This window comes from Ranitomeya variabilis, chromosome 4, assembly GCF_051348905.1.
Source record: "Ranitomeya variabilis isolate aRanVar5 chromosome 4, aRanVar5.hap1, whole genome shotgun sequence".
In the NCBI taxonomy this organism is placed as follows: domain Eukaryota; kingdom Metazoa; phylum Chordata; class Amphibia; order Anura; family Dendrobatidae; genus Ranitomeya; species Ranitomeya variabilis.
In genome coordinates, this window is record NC_135235.1 from 602,268,702 (window position 1) to 602,285,825 (window position 17,124).

Consider the following 17,124-nt stretch of genomic DNA (forward strand, 5'->3'; position numbering starts at 1 on the left):
GCCAAAAATTTCGGAAATGGTCCGTGCTGACACATTGGAACGAGTGTGCACTGGCCGCTAATTTTAGAAATGGCCTTTCTGAAGCCATTAAGAATGTTATGGTGGGTTTTCCCATTCCCACAGGTCTGAATGATACCATGGCCCTGGCTATTCAAATTGACCGGCGGTTGCGGGAGCGCAAAACCGCAAATTCCCTCATGGTGTTGTCTGAACAGACACCTGATTTGATGCAATGTGATAGAAAAACCGCAAATTCCCTCATGGTGTTGTCTGAACGGACACCTGATTTGATGCAATGTGATAGAATCCTGACTAGAAATGAGAGGAAGATTCATAGACGCCGGAATGGCTTGTGCTACTACTGTGGTGATTCTACACATGTTATCTCAGCATGCTCTAAACGTATAACTAAGATTGTTAGTCCTGTCACCGTTGGTAATTTGCATCCTAAGTTTATTCTGTCTGTAACTTTGATTTGCTCACTGTCATCTTATCCTGTCATGGCGTTTGTAGATTCAGGTGCTGCCCTGAGTCTTATGGATCTCTCATTTGCTAAGCGCTGTGGTTTTATTCTTGAACCATTAGAAAATCCTATCCCCCTTAGGGGTATTGATGCTACGCCATTAGCAGAAAATAAACCGCAGTATTGGACACAGGTTACCATGTGCATGACTCCTGAACACCGCGAGGTGATACGTTTTCTTGTTCTACATAAAATGCATGATTTGGTTGTTTTGGGGCTGCCATGGTTACAGACCCATAATCCAATCCTAGACTGGAAGGCTATGTCAGTGTCAAGTTGGGGCTGTCGTGGTATTCATGAGGATTCCCTGCCTGTGTCTATTGCTTCTTCTACGCCTTCGGAAGTTCCGGAGTATTTGTCTGATTATCAGGACGTCTTTAGTGAGTCCAGGTCCAGTGCATTGCCTCCTCATAGGGAATGTGACTGTGCAATAGATTTGATTCCAGGCAGTAAATTTCCTAAGGGAAGACTGTTTAATCTGTCGGTACCTGAACATACCGCTATGCGTTCATATATCAAGGAGTCTCTGGAGAAAGGACACATCCGTCCGTCTTCTTCCCCTCTTGGTGCGGGATTCTTTTTTGTGGCTAAAAAGGACGGATCTTTGAGGCCTTGTATTGACTATCGGCTTTTAAATAAGATCACTGTCAAATTTCAGTATCCTTTGCCGCTGTTGTCTGACTTGTTTGCCCGGATTAAAGGTGCCAAGTGGTTCACCAAGATAGACCTTCGTGGTGCGTACAACCTTGTGCGCATTAAGCAAGGAGATGAATGGAAAACCGCATTCAATACGCCCGAAGGTCATTTTGAGTACTTGGTGATGCCTTTTGGGCTCTCTAATGCCCCTTCAGTTTTTCAGTCCTTTATGCATGACATTTTCCGGAACTATCTGGATAAATTTCTGATCGTTTATCTGGATGATATTCTGGTTTTTTCTGATAATTGGGACTCGCATGTGGAGCAGGTCAGGATGGTCTTTAAAATTTTGCGTGAAAATTCTTTGTTTGTCAAGGGCTCAAAGTGTCTTTTTGGTGTACAGAAGGTTCCCTTTTTGGGGTTCATTTTTTCCCCTTCTGCTGTGGAGATGGACCCAGTCAAGGTCCGAGCTATTCTTGATTGGACTCAGCCCTCGTCAGTTAAGAGTCTTCAGAAGTTCTTGGGTTTCGCTAACTTCTACCGTCGTTTTATCGCTAATTTTTCTAGCATTGTGAAACCTTTGACGGATATGACCAAGAAGGGCTCCGATGTGGCTAATTGGGCTCCTGCTGCCGTGGAGGCTTTCCAGGAGTTGAAACGTCGGTTTACTTCGGCGCCTGTTTTGTGCCAGCCTGATGTCTCGCTTCCCTTTCAGGGTGAGGTGGATGCTTCAGAGATTGGAGCAGGGGCCGTTTTGTCGTAGAGAGGCCCTGGTTGCTCTGTTATGAGACCTTGCGCCTTTTTCTTTAGGAAGTTTTCGCCTGCTGAGCGAAATTATGATGTGGGCAATCGGGAGTTGTTGGCCATGAAATGGGCATTTGAGGAGTGGCGTCATTGGCTCGAGGGTGCTAAGCATCGTGTGGTGGTCTTGACTGATCACAAAAATCTGATGTACCTCGAGTCTGCTAAACGCCTGAATCCTAGACAGGCCCGCTGGTCTTTGTTTTTCTCCCGTTTTGACTTTGTTGTCTCGTATTTACCAGGTTCAAAGAATGTGAAGGCCGATGCTCTTTCCAGGAGCTTTGTGCCTGATGCTCCTGGAGTCGCTGAACCTGTTGGTATTCTTAAGGATGGAGTTATCTTGTCAGCTATTTCTCCAGATCTGCGACGTGTGTTGCAGAGATTTCAGGCTGATAGGCCTGATTCTTGTCCACCTGACAGACTGTTTGTGCCTGATAAGTGGACCAGCAGAGTCATTTCCGAGGTTCATTCCTCGGTGTTGGCAGGTCACCCAGGAATTTTTGGCACCAGAGATCTGGTGGCCAGATCCTTTTGGTGGCCTTCCTTGTCAAGGGATGTGCGGTCATTTGTACAGTCCTGTGGGACTTGTGCTCGAGCTAAGCCTTGCTGTTCTCGTGCCAGCGGGTTGCTCTTGCCCTTGCCTGTCCCTAAGAGACCTTGGACACATATCTCCATGGATTTCATTTCTGATCTTCCGGTGTCTCAAGGCATGTCTGTTATCTGGGTGATATGTGATCGCTTTTCCAAGATGGTCCATTTGGTTCCTTTGCCTAAGCTGCCTTCCTCTTCCGATCTGGTTCCTGTGTTTTTCCAGAACGTGGTTCGGTTGCACGGCATCCCTGAGAATATTGTGTCAGACAGAGGATCCCAGTTCGTTTCTAGATTCTGGCGATCCTTTTGTAGTAGGATGGGCATTGATTTGTCGTTTTCGTCTGCTTTCCATCCTCAGACTAATGGACAGACGGAGCGAACTAATCAGACTTTGGAGGCTTATTTGAGGTGTTTTGTCTCTGCTGATCAGGACGATTGGGTGACCTTCTTGCCGTTGGCTGAGTTTGCCCTTAATAATCGGGCTAGTTCCGCCACCTTGGTTTCGCCGTTTTTCTGCAACTCTGGTTTCCACCCTCGTTTTTCTTCGGGTCATGTGGAACCTTCTGACTGTCCTGGGGTGGATTCTGTGGTGGATAGGTTGCAGCGGATCTGGAATCTTGTGGTGGACAACTTGAAGTTGTCACAGGAGAGGGCTCAGCGCTTTGCCAACCGCCGCCGCGGTGTGGGTCCCCGACTATGTGTTGGGGATTTGGTGTGGCTTTCTTCCCGCTTTGTTCCTATGAAGGTTTCCTCTCCCAAATTTAAACCTCGTTTTATTGGTCCTTACAAGATATTGGAAATCCTTAATCCTGTATCCTTTCGTCTGGATCTTCCTGTGTCGTTTGCTATCCACAACGTGTTTCATAGGTCCTTGTTGCGGCGGTACGTTGTGCCTGTAGTTCCTTCTGCTGAGCCTCCTGCTCCGGTGTTGGTTGAGGGCGAGTTGGAGTACGTGGTGGAGAAGATCTTGGATTCTCGTCTCTCCAGGCGGAGGCTTCAGTACCTGGTCAAGTGGAAGAGCTATGGTCAGGAAGATAATTCCTGGGTGGTCGCCTCTGATGTTCATGCGGCCGATTTAGTTCGTGCCTTTCACGCCGCTCATCCTGATCGCCCTGGTGGTCGTGGTGAGGGTTCGGTGACCCCTCACTAAGGGGGGGGTACTGTTGTGAATTTGCTTTTTGCTCCCTCTAGTGGTCATTAGTGATTTGACTCTGGAGCGTCTGTCTTCTCCTATATGCTCACCTGGGCCGTTAGTTCAGGGGCATTGCTATATAAGCTCCCTGGACCTTCAGTTCAATGCCTGGCATCGTTGAAATCAGAGCTAATCTGTTGTGCTCTTGTCCACTGATCCTGGTTCCTGCGTGTTTTAAGCTAAGTCTTCTTCCTTGCTTTTTGCTTTTGTTTTGTTTTGCATTTTTGTCCAGCTTGTTCCAAATCTGTATCCTGACCTTTGCTGGAAGCTCTAGGGGGCTGGTGTTCTCCCCCCGGACCGTTAGACGGTTCGGGGGTTCTTGAATCTCCAGCGTGGATTTTTATAGGGTTTTTGTTGACCAAATAAGTTATCTTGCTATATTCTGCTATTAGTAAGCTGGCCTCTCTTTGCTGAACCTGGTTCATTTCTGTGTTTGTCATTTCCTCTTACCTCACCGTTATTATTTGTGGGGGGCTTGTATCTTGCTTTGGGGTCCCTTTCTCTGGAGGCAAGAGAGGTCTTTGTTTTCTTCTCCTAGGGGTAGTTAGATTCTCCGGCTGGCGCGAGTCATCTAGCGATCACCGTAGGCATGATCCCCGGCTACTTCTAGTGTTGGCGTTAGGAGTAGATATTTGGTCAACCCAGTTACCACTGCCCTATGAGCTGGATTTTTGTATCTCGCAGACTTACACGTTCCTCTGTGACCCTGTCCACTGGGGTCATAACAGCTGTAGCAGTATGGGACTGTATATCTGCTCTAGCGGTATGGGATTGTACGTCTGCTCTAGCGGTATGGCGCCGTATGTCTGATCTAGCAGCATGAGACCGTACATCTGCTCTAGGGGTATGGGCCTGTATGTCTGCTCTAGCGGCATAGGGCCATACATCTGCTCTAGCAGTATGGGGCTATACGTTTGCTCTAGCGGCAAGGGGCAGCACGTCTGCTCTAGCGGCATGGGGCTGGACATGTGCTCTAGCGGCATGGGCTGGACATGTGCTCTAGTGGTATGGGGCTGTACATCAGCTCTAGCAGTATAGGGTATGTCTACTCTAGTGGCATGGGGGCCATACATCTGCTCTAGCAGTATGGGGTATGTTTTGTCTAGTGGTATGGGGCTGTACTTCTGCTCCAGCGGCGTGGAGCCGTACCGTCTGCTCTAGGGGCACGGGGCCGTACATCTGCTCTAGTGGTACGGGGCCGTACGTCTGCTCTAGCAGTATGGGGTCTTACATCTGCTCTACCGGCATGGGGCAGCACATCTGCTCTAGCAGCATGGGGCTGGACGTCTGCTCTAGCGGCATGGGGCTGGACGTCTGCTCCATACATCTGCTCTAGCGGTATAGGGCTGTACGTCTGCTCTAGTGACATGGAACTACAGTACAGTACGTCTGATTTAGCGGCATTGGGCTGTACGTCTGCTCTAGCGGCATGGGGCTGTATGTCTTCTATAGCGGTGTGGGGCTGTTCTTTCAACGTAGATAACTTTTCTCCCTAATACTTCCTTTGGCCATTACCAATCTGTGCAGTCTGACATTCTTCCTACTGATCGACGCAGCCATAGTTTCCTGAGAGCATGGCGCGTATAGCCGAGCTGATCCAAGACCATGTTGTGCGGCGATCCCGACCACCTTTTTGCTGTATTGCTCTAAAGTAAACACTCTCTGAATTTCTTTCTTGGGCCAGCAGATCTGTCTATCAGAAACAGCTTCATTTGTTTTACCACTTTATATATCTTTGTTTGTTTTGAACCTGAACCATTTTTCCGTCAATCAAACTCCTTTTTTCCCTACACACTAGAAAACATCTCATCCGACCTTGTGTGGATACTTTCATTGCCCCCAAATGGTGAAAAATAAAAACAAAACCTACACTGCAGCCACCGGACCCTATGAATGGCTCAGGCGTCTGTCCTCCGTCAGCCAAGGAAAGACTCAGAAATCATTGAAATAATCCAGGAAGGCAGCGTCTCCCACCATTTCCTGACTTCAGCCCTGTCTATACATTGTCTGGAGCAAGCCCAAAATTGCTTGTTTCTAGAATTATTCCAAAAACATATTGGAATATGTCCCATATGTGAGGCGAGCAGAGAACCTTGTTAACCCTTTCTTTCATCCATTAGCAAGGCACTGGAATGGTCATAGTTTTAGCTGCCATTTGAGGATCTGATCAGGATATAACAAAACATTTCCAGTACTTTGTTACCGCCGGACTCAACAGACTTAAATGAATGATTACAGAGAGCGATAAACTATATTACTCAAAAAGCAAAACTGTTAGCAGCAGATTTTACTGTTTTACGGTTGAATTTTATGCTTTTGCCTTCAGGTAGTTTTTCACCATTTTTGATAATGCTGTTTGTAGCGCAGGATATATGGCACCTGTTAGCGTACCATATTTATGTAGATGCTTTTAATAATGACCCTATGAGAAGCTGATGGGGGTCTCCGGCTTCTGTCGGCCTGGGGGGTGCCGTGCCCTCAGTGGAGTCAGTAGGCCACTACTCGGGAGTATTCTCTGGAGCTTCTGACTTGGTGAATCCATATGCTTTTGATGCATTTTTCGCAGTTGAGCAGAGCTTTGATGTGTGCCCAGTAGCCCTCCCTCCACCTCCAGCTGTCATCTCTTGGGTTCCGCTCCCTGACATTGTTCTGAAACGGGGCTTTTAAGAGCGATCATGCTTTCCCTAAACGTCCATGCCTCAGGGGTATGTGAGTGACGACAGGCCAAGCAAATGGTGGAGGATCTGCGCTCCGTGTGCCAGCACAGCCCTGTCTGCAGCCCGGATCCTGTGTGTTTGTCCCCCGTTCTGGTAATTAGCTGCAGATTTCTCATGTTATCTATTAACATGTCTAGCCTGTGAGGAGAATGTGGCATTGTGTCCATCATTTGTATTATATTAGATCATACTTACACATATTAGCGGCTTAAGTTTTAAGCGGCAATCGCCTCAAACTTTTCAACCTCAGGGAATTGGTGGAATGATCATGACAATGGGGTAGTCGAGATTCCTCAGAGCTTCTACCTTTCCACCCTAACTAAATAATAACCCCTTAATTTCTTGATCCCCCAACCCTTGTTCCATACTGTGACCCAAATAAAGACATATCCCACGTGCTTGGATAAATTGGCCACAGCAGCCGTTTATTTAACACATAACAAACATTTTATTTTATAACAACCCAGGAGGGGCGGTCCTCGAAGCCCCAAACCAGAACCTATAATTATAAGTAGAAAACACAGCTTGGCCCTGGGGCGGGTCTTGCCTCCAGCCGCTAAGCACCAGCTCGGAGACACCAAAAACAACCCGCCTGGCCAGCATCCCTTATCATTGAAACTGGGTCCCCTTTAATCCCATCAGTGGGATAATTACATACCGGTCCACATGAATGCACCCGGGGGAGTCCAAGACCTCTTGCGATTTCCCCCCCCCCCCTCAGAGCCGCCAGCCTCACCAACTTCTAGGACCTCCCCCCACACCTACTGCCGTGACAAATAAATAATACAAATGTAGGATATGATAAATAAACTCCCGTTGCCACTATCACCTGAACGCCCTCAGCACAAATAATACCAGCCTATGGAACATTGTCAAGCCTGACCCCAAATAGAAAAGGTAGGGTGGGTTGGAGATTCTTGCTGTTGTGAAGAGGAACCCAAAATGGTTGCCCCACTAAGATGACTCCCCTTATTTAAACCACTAGCCCATAACCCCACCTCTGGCCCCTCCTTCTTACCAATCCAAACCCAGCCCCATTGACTACAGTAACTTAACCCCTATAGTGTTCCATGCTAACTCAACCCCAGCTCCTTCAGTCACTCTCAACCCTGTCATGTCGTCCTCCCTTCTATAGCCTGTGGCCCAGTACGGCCTCACTCTACTGGTATTGTCTTTACCCAGTGGGTGCAGAATACCAACCTGGCCTCATTCAGTCATCCTTTTTTCATGTGGTGCTTGATCCCTGTTTTGGTTCCCATAGACAGTCAAATGATAAATGGAATACTATCAGGCACTAAATGGATGACCACTAGTTATCCATAGGTAAATTTGTAAATCACCTCCGCATTGTAACACATGTGCAGCCAGATAGAGCAGTGAACATTGATAGCGGGTACTACCTTTAAAATAATATCTTTAGCAGACGCATTGAATCCAGGTATCGTGCCCTTTCACCCCGACATGCGTTTCGCCCAGCTTCTTCTGGGGGCATTATCTATTTAGTGGCGGACATTATTCCGTTTATCATTTGCCTGTCTTTTCCTGCACATTATGCTTTGTAATTACCAGGTTTTCTGTCGAGTCTCCTTTTGTATGGCACCTTTTTACTCGTTTGATGTATTGTGATATTTAATAAAGATGTATTTATTTTATGAAATTTTATGTTCACTTCTTTCTTCTTGAGACTTATCTATTCTCAGGCAGCGGGTTTGGTATTATGTTTTAAATAAAGCTGCTTTGTTTGTTACTTTATGGTATTATTTGGCTTTGACAAAACTTTTTTTGATACAGTCATGTGCAGATTACATGCATTCTTTACCTGAAGATTTTCCACATCTAATGCGTTCCTTTTGGAAAAATCTGCACATAAATTTCAACTTACCCACAGAGAACTTGACATGTTGCGGATTTCAAAGTCAGTTTATGAGGCGTAAAAAAAAAGCATAGTGGGCATGAGATTTCTATAAATTCCATCCACTTTGGTGGAGCTGTAAGATGCTGCGTTTTTTGTGCCAGTGTCAACAATTCTTCGTGGAAACTTAACCTTATAAGAAAAATGGATGCCACATGATGACCAAAAGTGAATTATCTAGTGCACTTAAAAAAAAATGTGTGCAAAAAAAGAATGAGGCTTCATAAATAACGGGACAGTCATGTAGGGTTTGTAGTTCCCATCAGAGCTCTTGAGATAAGAAGCCCCTAATTCCGTGTATTCTGCTCTCTCATTAATGTTGCATTAAAGCCGTCTGGGGCCCCGGATGAAGTAACTGAGAGGAGTGAGGCTTGTCACATTTACCTCCCGGATTCTGCATGTGGCGGCACTTTATTAGCAGGAGACCAAAAAAGTCATTTTCTGATGATAAACGACATAAATGAGACAAACGGCAATCAAACATGTGCAGTCTCCGAGGAGCCGCTTCTTCCCTCATTTACATGCCGCATTCTCTAAGGTGGAATAACTCCAGCAAATGTTATTTTATGAAATTTAAATGGAAAATGAGATTTAGGTGTTTGTGTTTTAATATTTATATGGCAGCGGGAAGGATCATTAGTCATGCAGAGTGGAATAAATTATCCCGTGCTCCGTTTCTTGCAGGTACAAGGAAATGCTAGATCTAGTGATATCACAGAGCCTGTCTGTGACCAGTGGCTGCTCTGACAACCTGAAATTCAACCCTTCTCACGGTCACTCCACATCTCCTGATGACATAACAGGTTAGTGTCTGCACTGGCATCAGACTTTGGGCTGGGGCAATGCGGGTGATTGTGGGCACAGCGGATAAGGGGCATCAAGGTGAGTAGAGCAATGTGCATCGTTCTGTGAAGATATCATATGTGTTGCATTTAAGGTCTTCAGTTTCGGAAAGTAGCCTAGCCACGTCTCTAAGTCAAAGCTTAGATATGCCCCGAACATTTCAGATAGTGTAAATTGTTTTCTGGTTTTTTTAGTAGCCGGATGTTACATTTTGTGAGTGGTGCTGTTTTTTTAGCCATTGGTTTGGCTAAACTGTCATAGATGCCGATTGCTGTTTTGAAGGTGTTACCTCTTGGTTGCACCACTGGTATATCTGCCCCCAAGTCTTCTTCTATAATATAAATGCTCAGAGTGGCATAGAATATTTTATGGGGTGATTGTACTGATCTCATGGAAAGCCATGTGTCCCATTGCATCTACAACTTCTTTATTATCAGATCATCCTTACCTATCAGAAGCATCAAACCACCCCTTTGATTGGCAGAGAGGCTGTGTGCCGCCTTATCATACAGTGCCCAATTCATTGCAGTCTCTTGATTGATGTCACATTTAAAGAATATCTCCCATCAAAGTTTTTATCCTCTTAATATAGTGTAATCATCATATTATACAGCACTGTGTACTTACAATTCATCATTTTGCATTTCTACCTAGTTAATTATTCTGCTCTCCCTGCTCTATGTAGAAACAGGAAGTTTCTTGTCTTTGCAATTATCATCTCCCTCTTCATCTCCAGACCCAGCTGCTCCCTCTTCTCCCCTGCCAAGGACTTTTGCAGTGACTCATGACTTGTGCAGGGAAAATTGACCCCCTGTTTCTACATAGAGCTTAAATGGATTCAGCTCATCAGTTTTTAATCATGTGATGTCATAGAGATAATGGAAAAGAGAAGAATTAGCTGGGTAGAAGGGCAAAATGAGCAATTGTGTGTACACAGTGCTGTATAATATGATGCCTGTAATACATTAAGAGCATACAAATTTTGATGAGAGGAGGAGGAGACTCTGTAAGGCCAGATTCATGCATCCAACTTTTACGGTCATATATGCTTGTGAAGTTGTTGTTTTTGGATCAAGAGACTCGAGAACAGTCTGCTTATTCTTTGCGTGTTTAGAAACCTGAAGTGAATCTGTTAAGACATTCAAAAGACTGAACATATGATCTAATCATTTTTGCATAGCGGTGCACATGTTCATTTTCTCAGCGCTTTTCAAGCGAGTTGCAAAGCATACCCACCTAAAAAAAGACATTGTGTGCATACTGTGTCCTGTTCTACTGCTTCTATCTGATTTGTTTCTCTTATTTTACTTTTGTTCTGACTCCTGCAGACATACAAGAAAAATTTTCTAAAATATAAAATAATAAGACCTTTAATAAATAAAATAATGGCACATGCCTGATCGCCCTTTTTGTTTTGCTCTAGTTTTTTTTTTCTCCTTTAAACATTTGACCTCCAAACGTCCTTCTATAAATAATTTATCTTGAATCGATTCCATCGGGAAACGTTCCTCAGTCGACTTTGCACATGATTTCACAGAATTATTTCCTGACTCGTGCTCAGGAATGTTACCGATGCCCAAGAAGGTTTTATCTGGCAGGAGAAACGTAGGACACGTTGTTTGATAGTCGGATAGCGGCCTGTAAAACCATTAAGAGGCTCCAGATCTGTTTAACCGATCACTGGCAGACTGGATGAGGTTGACACTTATTCTCTGCAGCACTCACCCTGATCCAGGACCCCCACTAATTCGCTTTATATCTTCTCACTGTTCCACACCTTATTATCCCATAAGAAATGGAATTTTAGGATTTGGGGTCAGTGGCAGATGTTGGGGACTAAACGGAGATGTTGAGCCCGTAGATCGCATCCACAGGTGCAGCACTGATGATAGTCGCAGATTTATTTTACACCATATATCCTTTTTCCTTCTGTGCCCCTCTGAATTTTTATGCACTGAGGTGGGGAACCCTAATTTTGCTCATTTTGGTCTGGGGCCTTTTTTAGCTTCAATCAGATATTCTGTATCTTCACCTCTGCCACGAACAAAGATTATATAAGAAAGGTAATGGAGAATGTGTCTAAGCTGCTGCAGCACAGTAAGGAGGTTGTCCACCTTTGGGGTCATTTTTTTATCTTTTTTCCTTACATGCATGTATTTGGAGCTACAAATCATTTTTACCATTATGTTTAAACATTATTCGCCGCTTGGCTTTTATTGGCTTTTTTTCTCTGAACATTCAAATTTAAAGGAGTTGGCCACTACATTTTTATTGATGGCCTATCCGTAGGGCTTGTTTTGACGGATAGCACTCTTCCCTATGTTATTCAATGTGGCCGTGCATATTTCCGATTTTATCCTTGGACTGAGTAGTCCCAGGAAAAAAATTGCTGCATGGACGATTTGCCACCGATTATCGGATCGCATTCGGCCATTCAAGTATATGGGTTCGTGGAAAACATTTTTATGGACTGACTGAATGCAGTAAGTGGAGAAATTTGTTTTTTTCTCCTCTTCTGAGAATATCTCAGAGATATTAAAATAATAGGACCAGTTTTCTCGGATGAGAGAAAAATGGTTGTGTGACCCTAGCCTTAGCATAGGCCATCAACATCTCATCGATGGAGGTGCGACACGTGCCACCACGCCGATCAGCTGTTATCGGTGGCTGCTGCCAGAAGTTCTCTGCCGGAACACAACAGCTCCATCAAAACTATATTGGCCTAGGCTGGGTGCAGTAGATCCCCCTCCTATTCACTGTACCAGTACCAAACCGTGGCCAATATAGATATGACGGAGCTAAAGTGTTTTGGTAGCGTCCATGAACTTCCGGGCACTGCCAGTAATAGCTGGTTGGTGGGGGTGCCGGTCTCACACCCCCATGAAACAGATATCCTAAGGATAGGCCATAAATAAAAAAAAGTAGTGGCCAACCTTTTTGATGTGATCTGTGGTCATACAACATGTAAGAGAAGCTGAGAAAAAGAGAGATAGGAGTTACAAACTCCCTGTCAGACCATCATAGCAGTGCAACTAAGCATTAAACAATGTTAAGGAAACCCAATTGCAAAAATAGTTTTTAGCCCAAAATACATACATTTTAGTAAATAAAAATGTGTCCCTAAAGGTGGACAACCAATCTAACACTATCATGGATGCATATGCTTTAAGCTAGGGTCATACGACCGTTTTTCTCTCATCCAAGAAAATTGATCCAATTATGCTAATCACACTGTGATCAGAGTTTGATCAGAGTATGATCTGGTTTTTTTTAGAATATGGAGAATTAAACCATCTTATCCATTCAGTGTGTGCGTGAAAATTGGACTGTACTCGGATGTCATCCGATTGTGGTCTAATGTTTTCAAGGGACCCATAGACTTGAATGTTGTGCCACCATGTGGATATTAGACTTTAACTGAGATTTTTTTTAGGCTATTTGCATCAGTTTTGTGGAGGGAAATAGTTTCAGATTTCAGATATCAACTTTGTGTAAAAACTGGATGACTTTTTCCAATCTTACCCTGCTCTCTGAACATTTCCAAAAGTGAGAGTGGCTCAGTCAGATTGGGCCAATTGAGTCACCGACAGATTAACTATAATTTACACCAAAAATTGGAATAAATTGTAGCAGAAATGTACTCAAGCTCATAGCAGGCGTAGATTTCACTTTCTATGGACAGAAAAAAGCGTCCTCCTATTTAGGCCTTATTCAGACATACGATTTTTGTATACGAGTGTTATCCATGGTTTTCATGAATAACACTCGTATCTGTGTTAGCCTAAGGGGCCATTTACATGTCCGTGATTTTTCATGGACCGGGCAGTCCAGGAAACATTGCTGAGATATGTCCGACTTTGATTTAAGGGGCAGATTAAAATCGCCAGTGCAAGCCTATGGTTCTGTAAAAAAAACTGTCAGATCTCATTCTAATACCGTCCAATTTTAACGAATTTTAACAGAAAGGAGAAGGTGAGAAACTGTTTTTTTTCTACATGTACGAGATAAACTGATGACACTCAGACCCCACTATGAGCAAAGTCTGATCAAAATAACTGGTACATTTTTTGTATGTGAGGAAATGAATGAGGCCTACCAAGGCTGATGCCCTTTTACTCCACCATCAAATATCAGTAAATTCCCACCTTACCTCCTGTTTGTGTTTCAGTCTCAAACCATTTTCAAGATCTTAACTTGCAGTCAGTGAATGGAAACATTCTTATTTCCATCATGTAGATCAGGGATGTCAAACTCAAATACACAGAGAGCCAAAATAAAAAGCTTGGAAAAAATTGCGGGCCAACCTTGATATTTATTAGAAAAATGTCTACAATTGAGGACCTTTTCATAAGGAACCAAATTTGAAGGGGTTGCCCCACGAACAAAGTACATTTTAATTTATAGATCTTAGATTTTATAGGTATAATATGTTATGTAAGAGCAGTAAAAAGCTTATGGCCCAATAAATGTGTACTAACACAGGGTAAATAATCTTGAATAATGCAACTAATAAAGTATGATGCCAGCAAACGTGCCCCCAAACACAGTACGATACCCCTATAGTGAATTCCTCCACAGGACCCTCCACACGCACAGAGTGCTGACCCTACTGTTCCCCACTTCCCTCAATCCCACCAATAAAGATTGGTGACCCCATCACAGTTTAATTCTTCATCTGTAATCCCCACACAGGCCTCCATACAGTGTAATGGCCACAAAAATGAATTCAAACAATATAATAGGCCCACATAGTCCCCCATACAGTATAATGGCCACAAAAAGTGCTCAATACAGTATAATGGCCCCACATAGTGCTCCATACAGTATAATGGTCCTACATAGTGCTCCATGCAGTGTAATGGCGTCACATAGTGTTCCATACACTATAATAACCCCACATAGTGCTCTATATGGTATAATGACCCCACATAGTGCTCCATACAGTATAATGACCCCACATAGTGCTCCATAGAGTATAATGGGTCCCACATAGTGCTCTCTCTCTCTCTCTCTCTCTCTCTATATATATATATATTATAATTGTCCCCACTTTAAAAAAAAATAAATACTCACCTCTGCTTGTTGCCCCTCTGCTACGGTTTCTTCATGGTACCTCCAGATCTGCTGCACACCTCGGTACAACAGGCATGTTGTAATGACATCATTGCGCATGCTGTGCAGACGCAGAGGGGGAATGATGGGAGTGGGAATGTCAGCTGAAGCTCCTTCCTTCATAATTGCTTTCAACTGTACCAGCATCCAGGATGCCAATGTACTTGAAAGTGCGATGTCGGTTGGGGGACCCACCCGGCGTCACGGACTAAATATACTTGGGGGTGCTGGGGGACCTGTCCGGCATCATGGTTCAAACATACTCACCCTGCAGGCCAGAGTTTGATATATGTAAAGTGGATGAAAATTTATCTCAGCTGAGTATTTGTTACAATTATATCCAATCCAAACAACTCTAAACAGTTTGGCCTCTTGGCTGATTTATTTTTTCTACCCCTATAAATTGAACAGGACTAGGACTAGTGATGGATGTGAATAAAAATGTCCTTATTCCCTGACAGCAAGCAGAGTGTGTGTGTTTTACAATTGCTTAATCTTTTCAAGATCTCTTTCCATTAGAAAGTTGCAGATTTCATTATACATGGAGTGATATAATGTTGGATGGGCTCTAAGATTTGTCTCAGCTGTTGTGTATGGGATGCATCGTGTATGCATCTTTTAACTCAATAAACGCCGCTGATTTGTTATCTATATCCAGCCAGCGTCTCAGCCACTCAGGCGTTGTGTTCCTTGACATTATGCTGGAAAATCTGGTGAAGCCATGACTCCGTTATGGAACAGTAATCATATTATTAGCTGCAAATATTGTCCCACAAAAGCTTAGTGAAATGCATCCAGAGTCTGCGGGGACGCTGGGTCACCCGAGGTCACTGGCACGAAGATACAGCTGTTATAGGTCTTCCAACTGGTCGACTCGCTGTTATAGGTCTTCTAACTGGTCGACTCGCTTCTTCTTCTGCCTGATCTGGAAACGCTGGTTCCTTATAATTCTGCATTCCTGATTTGAGCTGCTATGAAATGTTTCCAGACATAACCCATTGTTTTAGGGAATAATTCCATGGGAAATTGCTCGCCATTTCAACTTTACCAGAGTCCTGAATGGCAGATCTGTGTATGGCCAGAATCGCACTAAATGTATGAAAAATTGGTCTGAATGTCCCTGCCGAGAGTTGCACGAGTGTAATGCCAGTGTCATGAGTACAATCCGATTTTTCACACCTAGCATCCGATTTACATCCAAATGCAGTGCGATTGCTATCCGATTACAATGCGATTTTAACATGAGCTTTTCTCTGTCATTTGCACATCGTTTTCAAAGGAAATATCCATCAAAACATATATATTATTATTATTATTATTATTATTAATAATATTATTTATTTATATTGCACCATTGATTCCATGGTGCTGTACATGACAAATATATATACTGCTCATAAAAATAAAGGGAATACTTAAACAGAGTATATGTAGCAGGATGTAATCCAAAAATAAGTAGAATATATTGCAATTGGACTAAAAATTTACTTTTAATAAATACACTTAAAAAAGACAGACTAACGTGATGCCGTCACCAAATAATGTACAAACGTGGGGAAACTAAAAAAGAGGGACTTGCGTACACTCTTGTAGACACAAAGGGGTACATAGGGAATAACTAACACACCTGTGCTGGTCTGTTATCTCAGATAGACCCAGCACATATATTAGTTGTTACTCAAAGGGAAGTACGTCAGTATTCAGGCATAAATGACAGGAAAAACAGGGGTATATGTTCAATATCAATTAAATGTATACGCTGTATCCGCTAAAGGATGCATAAGGTCATAAATTCACAATTACCTTATTTGCATATATAAGTGTCAAAATGCCCCCATGCAAAAATGCATAGTATGTCTTTCCACTGTTCAAACTGACAACATATCCAAAGCACATAGAGTAAGCATATAGATTCAGCAGCATAGAGGCCGTGAAAACACAGTCGTGATGGAACCCATCAAATCACATACACATCTTCTAGGAAATATAAATGCCCTTCCCATAAATGGGGGCTTCCACGTGTGTTTCAGTAATACTCTGCTCCAATCAAATATGACATGTGTAATCTATCCTAACCGTTCAAGCTATGACGCCTAGTAGCTCAAATACCATGGTACGGTCTCACCCATTTGCTTTCATGTGAGAAAGATTTCCGGCCACATTCATGTCAGATAGCGTCTCCCAACGCGTTTCGTCCTACCAAGGACTCATCAGGGGAATGACAGGGATACCTGCGAGGCTGCAACGTGACGGCATCACGTTAGTCTGTCTTTTTTAAGTGTATTTATTAAAAGTTAATTTTTAGTCCAATTGCTCAATATATAGAACACTTAAACAGAATATAACTTCAAGTAAATCAAACTTCTGTGAAATCAAACTGTCCACTTACGAAGCAAAACACTGTGACAATCAATATCACATGCTGTTGTGCAAATGGAATAGACAACAGATGGAAATTATTGGCAATTATCAAGACACACTCAATAAAGGAGTGGTTCTTCTTCAGGTGGGGACCACAGACCACATCTCAGTAACAATGCTTTCTGGCTGATGTTTTGGTCACTTTTGAATGTTGGTTGTGCTTTCACACTTGTGGTAGCATGAGACGGACTCTACAACCCACACAAATGGCTCAGGTAGTGCAGCTCATCCAGGATGGCACATCAATGCGACCTGGGGCAAGAAGGTTTACTGTGTCAGTCAGCGTAGTGTCTAGAGGCTGGAGGCGCTACCAGGAGACAGGCCAGTACACCAGGAGATGTGGAGGGGGCCGTAGGAGGGCAACAACCCAGCAGCA

General features: G+C 43.7%; 1 protein-coding gene across 7 annotated transcripts in view; it reads left to right on the forward strand.

The window, feature by feature from the left end:
- EYA2 (EYA transcriptional coactivator and phosphatase 2) overlaps nt 1-17,124 on the forward strand; it is a 186,554-nt gene that overhangs the window by 105,941 nt on the left and 63,489 nt on the right. For all 7 annotated transcript variants that reach the window (XM_077253258.1, XM_077253255.1, XM_077253256.1 and 4 more), the window contains one exon: nt 9,057-9,175. In XM_077253258.1, coding sequence (XP_077109373.1) covers nt 9,067-9,175 — 109 coding nt within the window. In that variant the 5' untranslated portion in view covers nt 9,057-9,066. The remainder of the gene's footprint in view (nt 1-9,056; nt 9,176-17,124) is intronic.